Genomic DNA, 21,343 nt, shown 5'->3' with positions numbered 1-21,343 from the left:
TACAATACAATTTAATACAGGAGGAATCAGAGAGCTCTGTTTGATAGAGCTAACAATCTAGAAGGAAGGGTCCAGTGATGCAAAAAAGGTAATAACTGTGGGGCATGAGCTGATGAAGAAAATAAAAGTACAGGTTATTAGGTGGAGGCAGGATAGGAGTCTCTGAAGAGAAATGTTTTCAAGGATCACATAAAAGTGGATAGAGTTTGAGATAGTCGGACAGATTGGAGTAGGGAATTGCAGAGGATGGGAGAGGCTCGGGAGAAGTCCTTGAGGAGAGTATGGGAGGAGGCGAGTATGGGAGGAGGAGACAAGGGAGCTAGAGAGCAGGAGGTCTTGGGAGGAATGAAGAAGCCGATTTGGTTGGTATTTTGAGACTAGGTTAGTAATGTAGCTGGGGGCAGAGTTGTGGATGGCTTTGCAAGTTGTTAGAATTTTGAATTTCAGATGGGATTGGCAGAGAGGGGTAGCAGCCGCTGAGTGGCTTGCAAGGTGGATGAGTCTGGCAGTAGCATTCATGATGGACTGAAGGGGGAGAACCTATTTAAAAGGTAAGCCACCGAGGAAGAAGTTGCAGTAGCCGAGGTGAGGGAGTGAATCAGGAGCTTTGTGGGTTCCTTGGTTAGGAAGGGATGCATTTTGGAGATGTTGCGGAAGTTAAGGCACCAAGCTTCAGGAAGTGATTGGATGAGGGGCTGAAAGGAAAGTCCAGGATAACACCTGGCACGCGAGGATGGGTTGATGGTTGTGCCATTACTCTTGACAGAGAAGTCAGAGGAAAAGGCATGTGTGGGAGGAAATATGAGCTTGGTTTTGGATAAGTTGAGTTTGAGTGGTGTGACATCCAGACAGATAGGTCTGTTAGTAAATATGCGATGTGTGACAAAACTGAAGGAGTGAGCTGAGGGGTGGAGAGATAGATTTGGGTGTCGTCAGTGTAGAAATGATATTGAAAGCCATGGGAGGCCATCAGCTGACCCAGGGAGGATGTGTAGATTGAAAATAGGAAAGGTCCAAGACTAGAACCCTGGGGAACTGACAGAAAAAGCATGAGGAGAGGAGGAAGCAGACTTGTAAGCGACACTGAAGGTGTGGTGGGATGGGTAGGATGAGAATTAGCACAGCTAGAGACCAAAGGAGTAATGTTTTTTTTTTGAGGAGGGGGTGGTCAAAAAGTATCAAAGGCACCCAAAAGGTGCAGAAGTAGGAGTACAGAATAGTGTCTATTTTTTTTTTTGTTTGCAAGTCATTTGTGAGTTTTAAAAGAGCACTCTGTGGAGTATTGTGAGCGAAATCCAGACTGAAGGGGATCAAGGTGGTTACTCGGTTGTAGACCAGGCATCCAAGGAGTTTAGAGGAAATGGGGAGCAAGGAGATAGGGCATAGATTGTTAAGAATGGTAGGTCCAAGGAAGGCTTTTTAAGTATGGGGGTGACTAGTGCAGTTTTAGAGAGTTGGGGGAAGATGCCAGAAGAGAGGGAGAGATTGAAGATGTGGGTTAGTGAGTGAAGGATAGAGTCAGTGGGTGACCGTAGCATTTGTGAGGAAACTGGGTCCAGGTGGTTAGGTGGGCATTAGAAATAAGTTTAGCAACCTCATCTATAGTAGCAGGGTTGAATAAGGGGAGTGTTGATAGTACCTGTTGACATGGGGTGTTAAGTGGGAGAGATGCCTGTAAAGTGGAGATTTCATCACAAATTGAATCAATCTTATTTTTGAAGTGATTAGCGATCTCCTGGGCAGTGAGCGAGTTGGCAAGTGGAGGCAGTGGAAGACTAAGTAGAGCGTTAAAAGGTAGAGAAGAGTTGATGAAGACTGGATAAGGTGGTGTTCACAAGAGTGATAAAATAGGTCTGCTTGGTAGTGAGGAGGCTAGAATTGTATTTTTGGAGGGCAAATTTATATTGGTTGACGTTTTCGAGAAACGTAGTCTTACACCACAAGAGCGCAGCTATGTTTTTTGAGACCTCTGGTGTTCTGTTTGCCAGGTTGTAGGGGTAGAGGCCTGATTCTGTGTATAGATCTACTGTAGTAAAAAGTTGCTAGATGCAGGACAGGGGTGTGATTTTGTCAGAGGTGGTCAATAGCAGAATTGAGAAGAGAAGGGTTGAAGTGGCAAAGGTTTCTATGGGTGATTGTTAGGTGATTGGGAGGGAAAGGTGGTGGAAGACAGGGAAGAGAGTGAAACTAATAAGGGTGTTGCCATCAGAGTGAGTAGAAGCCTGTACCCATTGCTTCAGATCAAATGAGGAAGTTAGACATAGCAGGAGTGTTCATATTAACAGGGATATTGAGGTCACCGAGAAGGACTGAGGGAATTTCAGAAGAAGAATTTGGTGACAGCAAGTATATTAAAAAGGAGTTTGTGACAAAGGTCATAAACAGTGGTGAGTTTGTTGCAGACAGAGCAAGCATTTCAGAAGGTACAGGAGAAGGGGAGGCTGGTTTTAAGAAGAGGAAAGAGACTAAATTACTACATAGATTGCGACTGCTGCCAGAGGATGTGGGGTGATGGGTCCATTGGGTACAGTTAAATAAGGAAGGCCCAGGGTTGGGGGATATATGGGAGGTTAGGGGAAGCAGAAGATGAGGAAGGTAACAGTACAATTTATATGAGGGGACATGCCTCAGCATCCTGGAGGTTTATTAGCAAGTGGGATTAGAATTCGGAGGATGTGATGAGTGTAGTGATAAGGAGAAGGCAGAAGTTAGGGCGATCTATACAGTTTGTGGGGTGGAGAAGTGGGGGTGAAGGAAAGCGTTTCAGGAGATGGGCTGCAACTGTGAAAAGGAGAGGTAAAGCACAAATGTTAGAGAGGAAGGAGAGTTGAATGGGAAACGAGGTCACCTGCAGTTTTGGTGATTTATAAAGTAGTTTGCTGTCAATGTTTGCAATGTGCAAATTGCTGAAGTGTGAGATTGGAAGGAACTTAAAGAACTCCCAACATGCGCTTTTTTTTACAAGTGCTATATTTAGAGTAGATGACATTCCCCGTGTTCCTCTATACATCACAATAGTAATTACAAAATGAAATAAGTACTAATAATGGGGCAGAACAAATATGAGGACTGTGAGATTTCCTTTAGTTGGACTGAAAAGTGCCCATTCTAGAGCTGGTAACATTGAGGATATTCAGTATCATTTTAAAGAACAGTTTTTGTGGGTAAGAGGCATAGGGGAGGAGTAGAGATGGTATAAAAGTGGGAAGTTGGTGCAGGTGAGGGAGAGGAATGTGGAGGGTCTAACAGTGGGCACTATGTACAGGAGAGGAGTGTGAAAAGTATGACAGTGGGCAGTATGCACAGCAGAGGAGTGTGGAGGGTATGACATTGGGCACTATGTATAAGAGAAGAGTGTGGCGGGTATGACAGTGAGCAATATGTACAGGAGTGTGGAGGGTATGACAGTGGGCACTATGTACAGGAGAGAAGGACAGTAAGGAGTAATTACAGGAGAGGAGTATGGAGGGTATGACAGTGGGCACTACGTATAGGAGAGGAGTGTGGAGGGTATGACAGTGAGTAGTATGTACAGGAGAGGAGTGTGGAGGGTACGACAGTGGGCACTATGTACAGGAGAGAAGTGTATGACAGTGGGCACTATGTACAAGAGAGGAGTGTGTAGGATATGACAGCAGGCATTATGTATAGGAGAGACATGTGGAGGGTATGACAGTGGCCACTATGTATAGGAGAGGAGGATGGAAGGAAAAATGTAAAATGTTTATAGAAGGATGTTTAGGGACTGCGTAGTGGTTGAGCGGGCCAGACATGAATTGAAATTACACCAATTAAGCAGAGACCAGCCATAGTCTATGTATGGGCTAGCTGGTTTTACACAAGTCAACTTATTAACCGACTTGAGTACAACCAGCCTGTCAGGTTTTCCCCAAAACAATCAGTGCTGCCAGCTATAGTTAGCAACATTAATCATTGTATTCACTGGCAGAACACAATAACACTGCGGGAGTGATTGCCCCATTCACAGGTCAGCAGGTGAGAGGGTGTGTGGGGACAGGCTGGGGAGAGATACTAGTCAGTCCCTGGGTAGGCACTGGTTAGAATCAGAGCCAGATACACACAGGTTACATACGCCACGATCATTCGAGCGAGAGCAATAATTCTAGCACTAGACCTCCTCTGTAACTCTAAACATGTAACCTGTAAAAAAAAAAAAAAAATGTAAAGCATCGCTTAGTACACAACAAAAAATCGTGCTAAATTTAGTGTTATTTTTATGAATGAAAGTTTCTTTCCAAAAAAAAGTTTGAAAAATTTCTGCGCAAATATCGTGTAACATAAAAAGTTGGAAAGACCACCATTTTATTCCATAGGGTGTCTGCTAAAACAATATATAATGCTTGAGGGTTCTGAGTATTTTTTTAGCATAAAAAAAAAAGATTTTTACATGTAGGAGAGAAGTCTCAGAATGGGCCTGGGTGGCAAGGGGTTAATTATCATAATTAATATACAAATAATTATTATAAGCACTGTGAGTTCACCCTCTCAGTCTGCTGCAGTGTGTTCCAGCTTGTATTTAAACTGCCGCTCTGTATGTAGCTTCTGACAGGCTGTGCAAGCAGCCCTGTATCTCCGGAACCATAGATGATAGCAGCCCCATATTAAATCAGTGCTGGGGTGGGTCTTTAGCTACCTACCCCCCAAATGTGGGGTCTCTGTGACTCCTGATCGCCGAGCTATAATCCTCGAAGTCAATCTTTTTAGATTTTTTTTTTTTTGGGGCAAATGGGCCTATCTTGAGAAAGGGGCCTGGAGCTACAGTTCCAATAGCCCCTATGTTAATCCGACCCTGTACCTCTAACTTGTTGAAAAACTGGACTTATTTGAATACTTAATATGTTATATACATGTCCTAAAAAAGCACAAATGAGAATTCATTCCCACCAAACAAAATGTTAAAATTAGCACACAAGATGAAGTATGGAAATACATTCACTAGGTTTTAATTTGCATGATTTAACTAAAGGGTTAAACAGTATAATACAATTTTAAAAAAAGGGGGGAGGATTTCTATATTTCATATTTATTAGGATCTAAGGCTGTCAAATTGAAGGTGGCTGGGGAGACTGCTCTGTTTGAGAAGATCGTGTTTAAAAAGATCAACCATCAAGCAATGGAATCCCAACTCACTTATCAAAGTTTACTAGGTAAAGATGAACGGTTTGTGGAGCTTGTGCATTCCAGTGTATGGTGTAACCTTTCTGCAGCATCACTACCGGCTGATACTGCTGGTAAGGTGCCTTTTGGTTAGTTCCTCTAAGAGACATAGGCTTGGATGGGTACTCATCTCTTGCAATGGTCATTGTGAGATTCTGTGGATTTCGAGCTTGAATATAGACCTAGTGGAAAGAGAAAGACATTTATAATACAGTTTATGTTTTAAAGAGCCGTTTACAACTTTATTCCTTTGCTCGTTGACCGTGTAATGCTTTGGGTAAAGTTGTGCACTAACCTAATGCTTTACTATTTTAAGTTTTTTTTTTTTTTTAAGAACCACAAGAGAGAACTCTGACCACCACCAGTTCCCCCACACCCATTACAAATATGAGTTGCAGCACTTAATACATTCATCTGCACTTAGAGTCGTTTCTCTCTCTCTCGCCCCCCCCCCCCCCCCCTCCTGCTTGCACTACAGTAGGATGAGATGTTGGGGCTGTGGCCATCAGCGTTATGACTGTTGATTTACAAAAGACTGTAGCTAGCCAATCAGCACCTAGCCATACATAGTCCTGCCCACTCATTTCTGGATTGGCAGCACTGCCTGTATTGCTAAAACCCTCCCACTGTGAGCTGCAGTGTCTGAAAGGGAGAATGTAAGAAAGGCAAATACAGGGGAAGGTAAATAAAGTTTTTTTTTTTTTGCTTGCTTTGTGAGGCTTGTTCATTACACAGTAACTGGATTTGGTACTTTAGACCATCATACAGAAGCCTTTAGTTGTACTTTAAAAATATGGCACACAGTAAATAAAATATGAATGTTCTGGGGCATTTTCATGTGTGACATCGTGCATATCATTGTTGCTATAATAAGGCCATCATTAAAAACCCAAGCCTGGTCCACAGGTTCCCAAACATTGAAAACTGTCAGTGAACCACAGCCTATGGGCGAACCATGATTACCAAATGATGCCTTGTTGTGGAACTTAAAAACAAGACAGGCAGAGCATGGTTTTCTCTGTGGATATTCTACAGAAATTTACTGAAAAGGCAGTCAGTAAATCAGCCAACACTACACATGGACCATTTGTACAGGCAGTACAGGTGATATATCACCACACAGGGACAGTTAAGACTTTGGCACAGTGCAGCATTGAATTGTGAAACTGATGGAAACATATGAATAAACACACACAAAACCAAACTATTGTATCAAAAATCAGTGTACTTCTAACAACAACTGATATTTAGTTGAAAAATTAAACTCAAACCATGAAGGCCAATAGCAAATCTGATTAAAACCAGCCCAACAGGGAGTGATTTCTGCATGCAACGGTGAGGGCGCTTTCCTCCTGAGCTCCGGCATCGACCCTGCAATTAAGGCACTTATCTACCCACGAAAAACAAAACTATTTTGCCGGAGAGGATGCGCAAGAGAAGGGCACATCAGTGGGCTCCATAAAACAGTTCCTGGCCGACCCAGAGGAGCTCGCAGACATGGACAGCCTAGGCCGCTCACCACGAGGCGCGAGCTCTTGTGCGGGCCCCGCCTCTCGCCACAGGCCGGGAACCATACACCGCTCTCCAGCCTCACCCGCCGGCTTGGAAGGTGAGGAAAGCGTGTCCAGACACTCCGAGGTTGTGGCCTTGGTGAGCGGGTTCCCCACTAAATCGAAGCTGGAATCCATGCTATTGGGACTAGAATGGGCAATTAAAAAAAGGAGATCTCCACTGTGCGGGCGGACCTCTCCTAAGTGCTAGATCGGGTGGAGGAAACAGAGCAACGCCTGGATAGACACACAATTGCCATAAGGAATTTGCAGGCATCCACCCGCTCACTCACCATTGCACACAGGACAGCCCTCTACCAGATCGAGGACCAAGAAAACCGCAACAGGCAGAACAATATCCGCATTCGGGGTCTCCCTGAGGTGACCGGTGATGAGGACCAACTTCCATCCATACGGGCCATCTTCAACGGCTTGTTAGGTCAGGCGGTGGATCACCCCTTGAAAATAGACTGGGTGCATAGAGCACTCCGCATGGGAGGCCAGGGATGCCGCATCCCTGGATTTTGATGGCGCAACACTCTCCTTCCCTGACCTGGCCAGGGAGACAATGGAGCTTCACAGGGTTCTGCAACCCCTGACCGAAACGTTGCAAACAGCTTCTATCAACTAGCGGTGGGGATTCCCAGCAGCCTTGATTGCACACAAGGACAGCAGTTCTTCGGTTCCCAGAAGATCTGGAAAAAATCTGCATGGACACGAGCATCTCCCCACTGGAACTCCCTGGCTGGCAAGACACCATCCTGCCTCTCCCTAACATGGCAACTGGCACACTACCACAGATGGGTTAATGGCCATTCCTGAATACCCAAGCCTTTTCATCTCCTGAAACCTAAGAGCTTGATGATCCTGTACCCTTCAGTCCGCAAGTATACGACTCCCCCTGACATAATACCCTATTTTGCCACCTTTGTGCTAGATTGTGGAATTTTTAAACTGACTGTCCACATGTAGGAGACTATTGGCATTGAGACGAACAGACCTACTTCGGGTTGTAAACCCCTGGTTTCAGGCATCAGGTTTTAAGTTCTTAAGTTGAAGTTAGTGGTTTTCAGTTTCCAGTTTCCAGTTTTTAATATGCAATACTTATGCCAAGTGCTACCTTATAACTGCATTCATATGTTTTCTTTGGGTTGACGCCAGAGCTATGGGAAGAAGCATCCACTGAGTTTGGTGAGCACTGTCCGATGGCCATGTCCCCTCACCCCCTCCATGGGGGGGCACCGCGTGGCCCGCCATCCTCATGCCCTTGCCCCTTTTGGGGCAGCGGGTGTGGGGGTGTCAGTCTGCGCGACTGTCCCCTCTATCCACCGCAGACAAATGCGTGCACGCACTGACCAGGTACCAATATGGTCTGTGAAATACATGCAACACGATATTAACTGTATGTCTTCTCTCTACACCTGCTGCCCTTATTTGTTCACCCTACCTCTACCTCTCCTCCCCCTTCCCTGCCTCAGGTCCCTCTCCTCAGGAACATGTTACTTATGGGCCTTCTCTGCAATCCCCATGGCTACAGTGAACTTAATCTCTCTAAATGTGAGAGGCCTCTATGCTCCAGGTAAGAGACATAACCTTTATAGGGAGCTGGGTCACCTGCGGGGGGTGACGTACAGGAGACCCACCTTACACATACCACTTCTGTAAGACTCTTCTCCCCACAGTACCCCGCTTGTTTGACGCCCAGTTGATGGACATATGGAGGATAATGCATCCGCGGACGAGAGACTACACCCACTTCTCCCAAATACATCACACCTACTCTAGAATTGACTTCTTCATAGACCATCACCATCTATCACTACCTGTGAACGCTGAGATTGAAACATCCCCCATATCAGACCATGCCCCGATTGTGCTTAAATTAAAAAATCCCTTCCATGCCCCATAGGACTACAAATTGGAAACTCAATGAAGACCTCATTAGTGAGGAAATCGATAAAAAAAATTATGAGTGAAGAGTTGACCTTCTATTTTAAAGAAAATACACATTCTGACATATCACCAGTTTTGCTCTGGGAAGCACATAAAGCCCACATACGAGGCAAAATTACTGAACTAGGGGCTAGAAAAAAGCGAGAATGTACACATCAACAAGCTGAGCTGATACAGGACATCAGTGCTCTCGAGCAGCAAAACAAAGCTAGTCAGTCACAGGCAGCATTTCACACTCTAATGCTGCGTACACACGATCGGAATAAGCTTTGGTTTTCCCGACAGAATTCCGACGTTATTTCACTCAAGCTGTCTTGCATACACATGGTCACACCAAATTCCGACCGCTAAGAACGTGGTGACGTACACATACAACACGACTAGAAAAAGGAAGTTCAATACCCAGTAGCCAATAGCCAATAGCTTCCATCTCGTAGTTGAATCTGAGCATGCGTGAGCTTTTGCACATCGGAATTGCATACACACGATCGGAATTTTCAAAAGTTTTTACGTCGGGAAAATTGAGAACATGCTATCAATTTTTTGCTGGTGGAAATTCGGACAGCTAAATTCCTATGGCGCATACACACGGTTGCATTTTCCGATTAAAAGCTCTCATCTGTCTATTTTTGGCCGGAATTCCGATTGTGTATACGCGGCATAACACTAAAGCGAGAGGAACTAAAATCCCTCTTGCATTTTGAGCAAAAGCGACACTCTCGCCTAGTGGCACAGCAATATCATGAATGGGGTAATAAACCAGGACGACTACTAGCTCGCTCTTTACAAAAACAAAAAAAACGCCTCCTTCATAGACAAAATCAAAACCTCGTCTGACACCCTAGTATATGAAACATCAGACATAGCCAAAGAATTCCAGCCATTTTATCAACACCTATACTATGTCCAACACACGGTGGCAGATCAAGATACTAGGATGGTCCTGATCTGGGATTACCTAATGCAAGCCAATTTACCCAAACTTCCCCCAGACACCCTATCCACACTAGAGGAGGAGTTCACCACCTCAGAACTCTGCATTGCATTGAAGGCTATGGCTAATGGCAAAGCACCTGGGCCAGATGGCTTTACAGTTGCGTACTACAGATTTTTTGCTGATATTCTACTGCCTCGCCTCCTATGCGAATGCAAACTCAACGGGAGAGAACCTCAGACCCAAAACCCTCAATGCACACATTACTGTCATACCTAAATCGGGCAAGGACCCTAGTAGCTGTGGGAGCTACCGTCCCATTTCTCCATTAAATATACACGCTAAGCTATATGCCAAGGCCATCGTGAATAGGCTCCTACCCCTAATTCCGTGCTGGGTCTCCACTGACCAAATGGGATTTATTCCCGGCAGAGAGGCACGCGATAATGCCCTGCGCACCCTGTCATTAATGGCTCATGCGAGAGGATCCTCCCAGCCCACCCTTCTACTCTCCACGGATGCAGAAAAATGTTTGATAGAGTGGACTGGAAGTACCTCATGGCAATGCTATCTCAACTAGGAATTGGCCCCTCCCTCCTTTCTCATATATCCGCCTTATATAACTCACCTGCGGCCCAAATATAAATGTCACTTTAAGTAACCCTTTCACACTCTTTAATGGCACACACCAAGGCTGCCCCCTCTCGCCTATTTTATTCACCTTATCCCTAGAACCCTTCCTCTCGACAGTCAGGCATAACCCCTCTATTCATGGAATCACCGTAGGCAACTCTGAACATAAGGAGCAAAATAGATTTGGCGCTATACCATTTCTGACTCAAACTAAATAAATAAATATAATTTACATAGATTTTTCAGCGTGCTGGTAAGTAATAAAAATAGAAATAGAAATAAAAATAAAATCAAAATAGTAAAAAGATGAAGGTGCAGAACTTTCCGTGTAATACCTGACGGAAGTCTGTGGTAGTTATTCCTATATATATGCTTGTCAGTAAATATCAGTAAACCATAGGTAGCTATTCAAACATGCTATTCCTTAAATTCAAATATTTAAGTGCAAGTGCCAGTGAAAAACATGTGCCAATATTTGAATGCACAGAAAACAGAATAAATGTCCAATAATATTATATCTCCATATGTGCATATAATAAATATGTGATAAAAAGTCAGTGAATAAAAATAAATATAAAAATGAAAATATGTATATCAATATCACAGGTGAACAAAATAATGAAAATTATGCCGGATCCAATGTGTTAAAAAACTTGATTATAAAATTGATGGAAGAAATTGATATAAAAATTTATATAAAAAGATATAAAAAGCAGTGAAAAAAATAAATAAAAATAAAAGGTGAAAAAAATGTGAAGAAATTCTTCTATAAGTGGAGGAGGGGGTGACTTCAACTGTTGCTCCCGGTGCTTAGTGACCACTTATGTAATTTGCTCTCACCAGAGGTATGACCCCCATCCGGGGTGGATCAGCCTTCACAGTATAAGCCACTGTGTCGCTCTCTGGCTTGCCTCTGCTGTGGTGCTGGGAGTCCCTTGTTCCTCCGTTGGTGTAGTGTGCCACGTTATATACAACAAGGAAGAGGCATATCCATGGTGTAGTACGTTTTAAAATGTAAATTTTATTTAAACTTAAAACTACTCACAAGCGATCAATGGTGTTTAAATGTCCGCTCCAGATGACGTCTGAATGACGAAACGCGTAGGGCGTGGCCAGACAGCGTACACTTTTAGCTCAGACGGTGAGGAAGCCGAGCGGGACATTTAAAAACCAAGCAGCATAAACGAGATTGCATTGATCGCTTGTGAGTAGTTTTAAGTTTATTTAAATAAAATTTACATTTTAAAACGTACTACACCATGGATATGCCTCTTTCTTGTTGTATATAACGTGGCACACTACACCAACGGAGGAACGAGGGACTCCCAGCACCACAGCAGAGGCAAGCCAGAGAGCGACACAGTGGCTTATACTGTGAAGGCTGATCCACCCCGGACGGGGTCAGACCTCTGGTGAGAGCAAATTACATAAGTGGTCACTAAGCACCGGGAGCAACAGTTGAAGTCACCCCCTCCTCCACTTATAGAAGAATTTCTTCACCATTTTTTCACCTTTTATTTTTATTTTTTATTTGTATTTTTATTAATTTTTTTCACTATTTTTTCACTGCTTTTTATATCAATCTTTTGATATAAATTTTTATATCAATTTCTTCCATCAATTTTATAATCAAGTTTTTTAACACATTGGATCCGGCATAATTTTCATTATTTCGTTCACCTGTGGTATTGATATACATATTTTCATTTTTATATTTATTTTTATTCACGGACTTTTTATCACATGATATTTATTATATGCACATATGGAGATATAATATTATTGGACATTTATTCTGTTTTCTGTGCATTCAAATATTGGCACATGTTTTTTCACTGGCACTTGCACTTTAATATTTGAATTTAAGGAATAGCATGTTTGAATAGCTACCTATGGTTTATAGTTTTCATGGTTTACTGATATTTACTGACAAGCATATATATAGGAATAACTACCACATACTTCCGTCAGGTATTACACGGAAAGTTCTGCACCTTCATCTTTTTACTATTTTGATTTTATTTTTATTTCTATTTCTATTTTTATTACTTACCAGCACGCTGAAAAATCGATGTAAATTATATTTATTTATTTAGTTTGAGTCAGAAATGGTATAGCGCCAAATCTATTTTTCTCCTTATTTCATTTTACTGTTCCACCCAAATTGGGTGGAAATTAATAGAGGCCGCTCTTACCAGAACTATATCTAATTGTGCTAATTGTTCCATAGCGCGACCTACCCCCTTCTTGCCCAAACTCTGAACATAAATATGCTGCTTATGCAGATGATATTTTGTTTTATATACAGCAACCCCTGATCTTTTCCTAACCTCATGTCAGCATTCTCAAAATTCAGTGTCATATCAAATTTTACAATTATTATGACCAAATCAGAAATTCTAAACATCTCGGTACCTGGAAAGATGGTAGCCCAACTTAAAAAATCCTTCCCCTTTAGCTGGCAAAAAAAGTAAAATGAAATACTTAGGCATATACCTTACCCCTAACCCAACATCTCTATTTCGCACTAACTTTTTACCCCTCCTTAACACAAACAGATTTACAAAAGTGGTCCCAAATAGCACACTCTTGGTTGGGAAGATCAGTATTGAGAAGATGAACATACTACCCAGGCTGTTATTCCTGCTTCAGATGCTACCGTATGGAATCCCTGCAGGATTCTTCGCATTGATCGGCTCAATAATAGGCAGATATATCTGAAACAGAAGACGTCCTCCTTGTCAGGCCTAAAAGACAAGGGGGCCTGACTTTACCCAATATTAAACAATACTTCATAGTTATAGTAATGAATAGAATTTCTGATTGGAAGTATCGTAGAATCTAAACTATGGGTTAACCTTGAAATATCACTCAGCTAATCAGATCTTTTTACCTATATATGGATCCCTAAGAATTACAGAACTTTATCCTCTTCTACCTCACACATTCGAGCCTTACGCATTTGACCCCGACGGTGTGGGACTCACTGTGTGAGACACAAACGGCAATACAACTACCCTCTCATGCCGCTAACCGGGCACAACTACTTCCCACCTGGAAACAGACCCCAGAACCGTTGCCTGGAATCTGGGCCCTAAGCCTCTCCTTCACCAAGTTACTACCCAATCGGGCATTGTCTACATGACTACATTGCTACCCCGCCTAACAGCTACACCCCTGGATCACTGGAAATACCGCCAATTGGCTGCTTTTGTTCACCCTCTTCCAAAACCTCTCTGGACCACAACAGACCTAACATCCATAGAATCTGCCTTTTCTGAAGATCAGACAGTTGAGAAACCTATCTCATTTCTATCAGGCTTTACAGACTTTAACTACCACAGGAAACCCTACTTTCCTAACCAGTTGGGAAAAAAGATCCCCACAAACATATCAGAGGCCCAAAAATCCACTATTCTACCAACTGCCCACACTTCCTCCACGGCCTCTAAAATGGCGGAAGTAAATTATAAACTGCTGACGAGATGGCACTATACTCCAGTGGTGCTACACAAGACATTCCCACAGGCATCATCCTTGTGCTGGCGGAGATGTGAACGAGCCACACACGCCCACATCTGGTGGTACTGTCCACGCATCCGAACTTATTGGCTAACTATCCTACAATGGGCAAAGGAGATCCAAGGTTTTGAAATTCCCAATGACCCATGGGTCATATTACTCCATTGTACAGGCTCGCCAGCAGGAGCATATAAAAAAATAAAAATAAATCAATAACACCACACTTGCTCAATGCAGCAAAGGCCCTTATCCCACGTTATTGGAAACGACCTACCATACCTTCACTACGCCAATGGCTACTAGAAGTAGACCAAACATACTACATGGAAGACCTCACTTACTCCCTCAGGAATAAGTCAGATCTGGCAAAGCAAATATGGTCCTGCTGGCTCGCCTTCAAATATACATCCGCATATACGGATATTATGTCTCAAAATAAAGGAGTTATGTGTATTATACCAACACTTCCACTCTAAAGAGAATGGACCGAGCCATTTCCCCCACCCCTCCTCCCCATGCCTACCCTTATATCTTACCCTCCTTTTCTTTCTCTTTCTTACTCCTCCCCCACTTACTTATTACACTGTAGACTACACAAATGTTAAATGCTTTTACGAGGGCCCTCGTAGAAAAGGTTTTGGTGTCTAAACCTTACAATGATGGACAACCCCAGTATTTTGGAACCCATAACACGATACTCAGCAAGTCTAATAGCTACTTGTATTCCAATGTTCGCTATGTCACTCACGTTGTTTGGCCCAATAATTGTTGTTATACATATCGCTCAGTATATGTTCTGTATACTATGCCTTTTTTTTTTCAATAAAAACAAAACAAAAAACAAACAAACACAGTCCAACAATAAAACATTTTTTACATAAGAGTGAGAGCAGTTAATGCTTAGCCCAGTAATAATGAACACATGATCCATAATTTCATGTAGCTTACATAACCCAAGTGAACTAGAGAAATTCTAGGAAATGCTAACGATGCTGTCAGCAGACACAGATGGAGATGGAAAAATATATCTGCCTGTACTATAATTTGAGATTATGTTTTAATGAGAACTCATTTTAATTACAAAACGTTTTTGCTAGATTCAGCCATTATGGAAAAAATGTTTTTTTTAAAATGATCACTCTTGCAGACATAAATTATACAATTTACACATGTAATTGCTAATTTGCTGTAATACTTTCCCTCCCACAGCATATCAGATTTTACGCAAAGCACATTTTTAAAATCGGCTGGTCAGTGCTTCCTGTTTCTAAAATCAAAGCCGTTAAGAAAAAAAAATAATATATAAACCATTTTACATACTATTTATTCTAGACATGAATGCCACATTGTACAAACATTCGGTTTTTTATACATCTATAATGATAATTTTTTTCTTTATCAAAATATGTACATACTCTACTCCTAAAAGCAAATGCATAATAAATACATTCATAACAATTTTTAAAACTTGGTTATTACACCAAGTGACCCATAGAAGGAGGGCTCCTATTGCAGACCTCTATTGCAAAAAATGCCAATTGGTGGTCTCTGGGCCTCAACACTATGACTAAAAAGAAACAAGCAAAATGCAGCCAGAGTAATGTCAGAACCCATAATTTATATACATGTTCTGAATCTATAACAGAGTATTGAAACCACTGGATCAGTACAGAAGCCAGGCAAGCAGCTTTTTCAGAAGCAGAATAAAAATAAATCCTCTGACCTGTGCATATGTTCCACTACAGATAACTCCATTCCATTCTGTGATGTTTATACATTTAGGGTGCCTGATCAAGTAATTATCCATTCGGGCCACAAAAGTATTATTATAGTTTGTAACAGATCCATCCACGTCATGGAAAATAGAATTTTTATCTCCATCCAGATCACCTGTTTCGAACCATGGTCCAGACTGTCCAAAAAATGCTCTCAATGAAACCTGCAAAAATATAATAATAAATGGATTTCCTACAGGTGGCATAGCTAGAAGCATCTTCAGCTAGTCATATGTTTAGCTTTAAGGAAATATGCAGTAGCTTTATATAGCAGCCTAACGGTTTTGGTTTTTGATATAGGAGACATGTTTTCCATTATTATATGCTGCATAATTTTAAAACAGTAGTGCTTGTTTGTTAAAACAATAAATATGCTGCTGTTGTCAACCAAATTCTAGCTGGCAATTTCAAATTCGGGCAAGCTATAGAAAGAATACCTTACTGGATACTATGGTTAACACCTCTATTTTTCCTTTTGCCAAATCTCTTTAGACGTTCCCTCTACATTTAATAAAAAACACATTATAAAAAGGGATTACTGAGACTTATCTGGTAAGTGAAAAGAATGAAAACTTTTCAAAAAGATCAACTCTGCTTACTCGAAACATAAGTTGTAACAGATATATGGTTTTTATTTAACTGAAGACATGTGTTATTGACCTCCATTGCCAATAATATGGGAAAAGCTTTAAAAATACAAAAGGGAGTGCTGGTGTAAAACAAGGGAGAAATTTTCCACAGCAACACGGAATTTAACATATAAAAAGGCAAAAAGGCTGTTTGGGTGGTTATTTATTGTTATCCAGAACAAGGTTTTTAGATGGCCAGTAACTAACAACATTTCCTCATCTCTTCAATTAAATATTAACATGCTTGATGCAGCTTGTAACTTATTAACCCAATAATAAATACGTTTTAAGTTAAATAAATTACAGGCAGAGCTGATATGTTAACATAAATAGAAAAGAGAAGTATTCCTGCGCCAGTTCAAAGATTGCTAACTAAACGTACAGCTACACGCACTGAGTGAAATATCTGAACCCACAGAGAAACAAGGATAAAAAAGTAGTGGTGCGCAGCACACAAAAATATTGAACTAACAGACAGGAAGCGGACAATAATCCGTAGCAGTGGCCTCACTGATACTAGGCAAATGTATCAGGTGACATAACCAGATAAATATGTATTAATAAAACTTTAAAACAATTTCAGAAATTAGCATAACATAACAATGTGCGTTGAAGTGCTTAATTGGAAAAAGGCCAAACTGGCTAAGGAATATACGTATCGATAGCCGTGATAGAGAGTAAATAGTGACAATAAGTGATAATGCACCTATGTGCTGAGAAAAAATATATATACTGTGGTGCTGATCTCCTATCGTGAAGACACATAGACTAGATAAAACAGATAAATGAATTTGATAATAAATCAGAGCAAAGAAAATAAAATAAAAATTCAAGTGTCCATAAATTCTGAAGTGCACAGTGTAGCAATTTTATCCAAATCATAAAGTGCCAGTGCTTGTAAACAGGATTCAGTATTTGTGGTATTTATATGGGTGTCCCTTTACCTCACTGCTGTAAGTTAACAGCATGAAAATGGTTTATCTTTTAGGGTCCTTGGTGACCTTCCCCTTTAAGGATCCTGCTGTGGTAACCCGGGTCCTGGCTGGGGTTCCTATCCTGCCTATTCACAGCGGTGTGCGGCCCCTTTAAGGGTGGCTTTAGGGTATTTAGCAAGGAGGGTCTCAACCACGTATCGTATATAAGGGATTAAATCACAGAGGAAGGATACCCCATAGTGTAGTATTCTTACAGCGTTTATTTTGATTAAAAACAAGGTGAAAAACAGGTACTTACAAACATATAGATCACTGAGTGGTGTATAAACGAGCGGCGAGCTCGATAAGCGTCTCTTCTGGTAGCAGCAGTCCAGACGTGTGATTGTCACAAATCAGGTGACTTCATCAGGGTATGAATGAATCAGGGGATCTCCTGATGAAGTCACGTGATTCGTGACGAACACGCGTCGTCACGTATTTGGCCTATGTTCCCCCACACTTCTACCAACTTTACATATAGCATGAACTACATTCCCCATGTATAGTGTATTATTCTCTACCCTTGTTACATACTGCACAAAGCTCCTTCCTTGATTATCACTGCAAATAAATTCCTAATAAACATTAACATAAATATTTAAAACTACATTTTTAACCCAAGCGAATTCTCTCACTACTTTGATATGTGATAACAGGTCCCCATCACTAATCCATGTCAAATGTTAGGTAGATTTTACCACAGTCAAATAATATTGGCCTTGATCAAACGTTCACAGACATCAACATTGCTGAAACAATTTAGACAAACACTGCCTTAATGCTTGCCTCTATCAGACCACATCACCACACAGACAGAAAAGCCATTCATTCAATTAATTTTTAATACTCAAAGCAAACTCGCATATCCAGCTTTGTCTCCATGTTTTTGTGTTGATAAATCACTTTGCAACACATGACCTCAGCATGTCTAGTGGTGGTCATCTTGAGTAAGGACAGATGTTTCATGTAGCATTTAAGTCCTGAAATCCATTTGCCCTTACTGTGATAATGCCCTAAAAAATCTCATAGATGTGCAGCACAATATACACAAGTGTATAGAAAAATTGGTTGAAGATCAGTACTCACTATTCGTTACCAGAACATTGTGTGGTATCCCAAGATTTGCAGGCTCACCAATAATAGGTGCAGTCTCTGTGCCTAAATACTATAGAGAAAGAAGATTTACAGGGGAAGTATTCCCACTGAGAAGAGACACAGGCGGACCATGCTGCTTAATAAGGGATACATTTTATTAGCAAAATATTTAATACAAAACCGTCAAGACCAGGTACCCACCACCAACACCAAGATCATGTTAAAAATAGACAACGTTGTCCGTTTAAGAGCAGCTGCATCATGCTTCAACCATGCATGCACACACCTATAGCAAGGCTGTTAATTGGAGTGGGTAATACTTGTGGATCAGATTATTGATCTTAGTGACATGCACCATGGGTAACAAAGTCCGTCCTGTCACTAGGTTTAATTAGAAACCCTTTTAACAAAAATGTTAAAGGGTGGTCGATTGAGTCAAGTTGCTAGTCCCACAGAGACATCTTTAATTAGGATTATAGCAAAACATAGCTGTCAGCGTGGAGAGATGATTATAGTCCACGGTTAGTATCCAGTCCAAAGACACAGATATACCGTTTCCTAGAGTGGAATTGTATGTATTGACAGGATTTAACTGTTGGAAGAACAATAGCTCAATGACGTTGTTGTGAAGCTGGCTAATACTGGCTGAGAGGTAACAAACAGCAGGAGGCAAAGTAAAAGGAGCCAATTGAAGAAATGTTAAAAAATAAAAAAAGTTTAAAATATAATACAGTACATAGGGAAATTAACAGCACTTCATTTTTTCCACATTTTGTTATGTTACGCCCTTATTCCAAAATTGATTGAATTCATTATTTTACTCAAAGTTCTACAAACAATACCCCCATAATGACAACGTGCAAGAAGCTTGTAAGTTTGTTTAAAATCTTTGCAAATTTATATATATAATTATATTATATAAATCATGTACAGAAGTATTCACAGCCTTTGCAATGACACTCAAAATTGAGCTCAGGTGCATCTTGTTTTCACTGATCATCCTTGAGATGTTTCTACAACTTGATTGGAGTCCACCTGCGGTAAATTTAGTTGATTGGACCTGGCTATATAAGGTCCCAAAGTTAACAACGCCCCAGAGCACAAACCAATCCATGAAGTCCAAGGAATTGGACAGGATTGTATCAAGGCACAGATCTGTGGAAAGGTACAGAACAATTTCTGCAGCATTGAAGGTCCCAATTAGCACAGTGGCATCCATCATCCGTAAATGGAAGACGTTTGGAACCACCAGGATTCTTCCTAGAATGGGCCAAACTGAGTGATTGGGGGAGAAGGGTCTTGGTCTGGGAGGTGACAAAGACCCCGATGGTCACTCTGACAGCGCTCCACCATTTCTCTGTGGAGAGAGGAGAACATTTCAGAAGAGCAACCACACTCCAATCAGGCCTGTATGGTAGAGTAGCCAGACAGAAGCCACTCCTCAGTAAAAAGGCACATGACAGCAGCCTGGAGTTTGCCAAAAGGCACCTGAAGGACTCAGACCATGAGAAAAAAATTCTCTGGTGTGATGAAACAAATATTGAACTCTCTGGCCTGAATGGCAAGTGTCATGTCTGGAGGAAACCAAGCAACGCTCATCACCTGGCCAATACCATCCCTACAGTGAAGCATGGTGGTGGCAACATCATGCTGTGGGGATGTTTTTCAGCAGCAGGAGAGGGAAAGATTAATGCCACAATGTAAAGACATGCTTGAAGAAAATCTGCACCAGAGTGCTCTGCACCTCAGACTGGGGCAAAGGTTTATCTTCCAACAGGACAAAGACCCTAAGCACACAACCAAGCTAACAAAGGAGTGGCTACAGGACAAATTAGGCATCTCTGGAGAGATCTGAAAATGGCTGTGCACCGCCACTCCCCATCCAACCTGATAGAGCTTGGAGAGGTCCTGCAAAGAAGAATGGGAGAAACTGCCCAAAAATAGGTGTGCCAAGCTTGTAGCATCATACTCAAAGACTTGAGGCTGTAATTGGTGCCAAAGATGCGTCAAAGTAATTTTGCAAAGATTTCAAACAAACTTCTTTCACGTTTTCATTATAGGATTCATTATAGGGTTTTGTTTGTAGAAATGTAACAAAATGTATAAAAAGCATTTTCAATATTTTCCGGATGCACTGTATACCGTTGTATCTATAAAATAGCAGCATAAGGGTTAAAATAGTTAATGTTGATTAAGAGAGTAGGGTTCTGCTTTAATTCCGTAAAGAGAATGCAGCAGGAAAAGTAAGTATCTGCGACTTTGTTTCATAGCAGCTGCATCCATGGGAAGAGTTAAAAGCCCCGCAGGGAGACCCAGCTTCTGGTGTTTAAAAAGATATCAGACAACTTTGTTGGGCATAGCCTTTAATCCCACCAAAGACTCTCGAAGTATGCAGAAGCCAAGTCGGATTTTGGCTTATTCTTCCACTTGCATTAGAGTAACATTCCTACGTTTTAACCTATTAAAAGAATGATCAAACTGAAACTCTGTATATTGCCTGACTGGATGTAAAAGCTAGAGGTCGACCGATATGGGTTTTTCTCTGGCCGATACCGATGCCGATATTTAGAAATCATGGCGGCCGATAGCCGATATATGATGCCGATTTTTTTGGGCCGATATGTTAGGCCGATTTTATTTTATTTATTTATTTATTTATTTTTAATCCCCCTTGATCTAACACACCTTTCCCACTGGGGCGTTTTAAGGCGCTTTTGGGCTAAAAATAGCGCCTGTAAAGTGCCTGTAAAATGGCTCCCCTGCAGTCTGTGTGAAAGACAGAGTGCTTTCACACTGAGGCGATGCGCTGGCAGGATCTTAAAAAAAAAGTCCTGCAAGCAGCACGTTTGGAGTGGTGTATACTGCTCATCCACCACTCCTGCCCATTGATATGAATGGGCACCACTGCCGAAGCGCATGCAATGCGATTTGGCAGCGGTGCTTCATGGGCGCATTTAACCTCTTCCTTGGCCGCTAGCTGGGTTATATGTGCCCCACTAGCAGCCAAATAGCACCGCTAAAATGATGGTAAAGAGCCGCTAAAACTTGCGTTTTACCATCAACGCCTGCCCGCTCCAGTGTGAAAGCGGCCTTCATACGT

The 21,343-nt window shown here is 41.6% G+C and overlaps 1 protein-coding gene across 1 annotated transcript in view; it reads right to left on the bottom strand.

Annotated features, from left to right (window-relative positions):
• Positions 1–21,343, bottom strand: part of CEMIP2 (cell migration inducing hyaluronidase 2) — a 144,826-nt gene that overhangs the window by 21,014 nt on the left and 102,469 nt on the right. The window contains 2 exon segments of the mRNA XM_077474952.1: positions 5,152–5,360; positions 15,494–15,709. Coding sequence (XP_077331078.1) covers positions 5,152–5,360; positions 15,494–15,709 — 425 coding nt within the window.

Source organism: Lithobates pipiens, unplaced genomic scaffold (genome assembly GCF_037356315.1).
Source record: "Lithobates pipiens isolate NorthernLeopardFrog02 unplaced genomic scaffold, aLitPip1_a1.2 Scaffold_13, whole genome shotgun sequence".
Lineage (NCBI taxonomy): Eukaryota > Metazoa > Chordata > Amphibia > Anura > Ranidae > Lithobates > Lithobates pipiens.
Note: the sequence above shows the minus strand (reverse complement) of the source record. Positions and strands in the feature narration are given on the sequence as shown.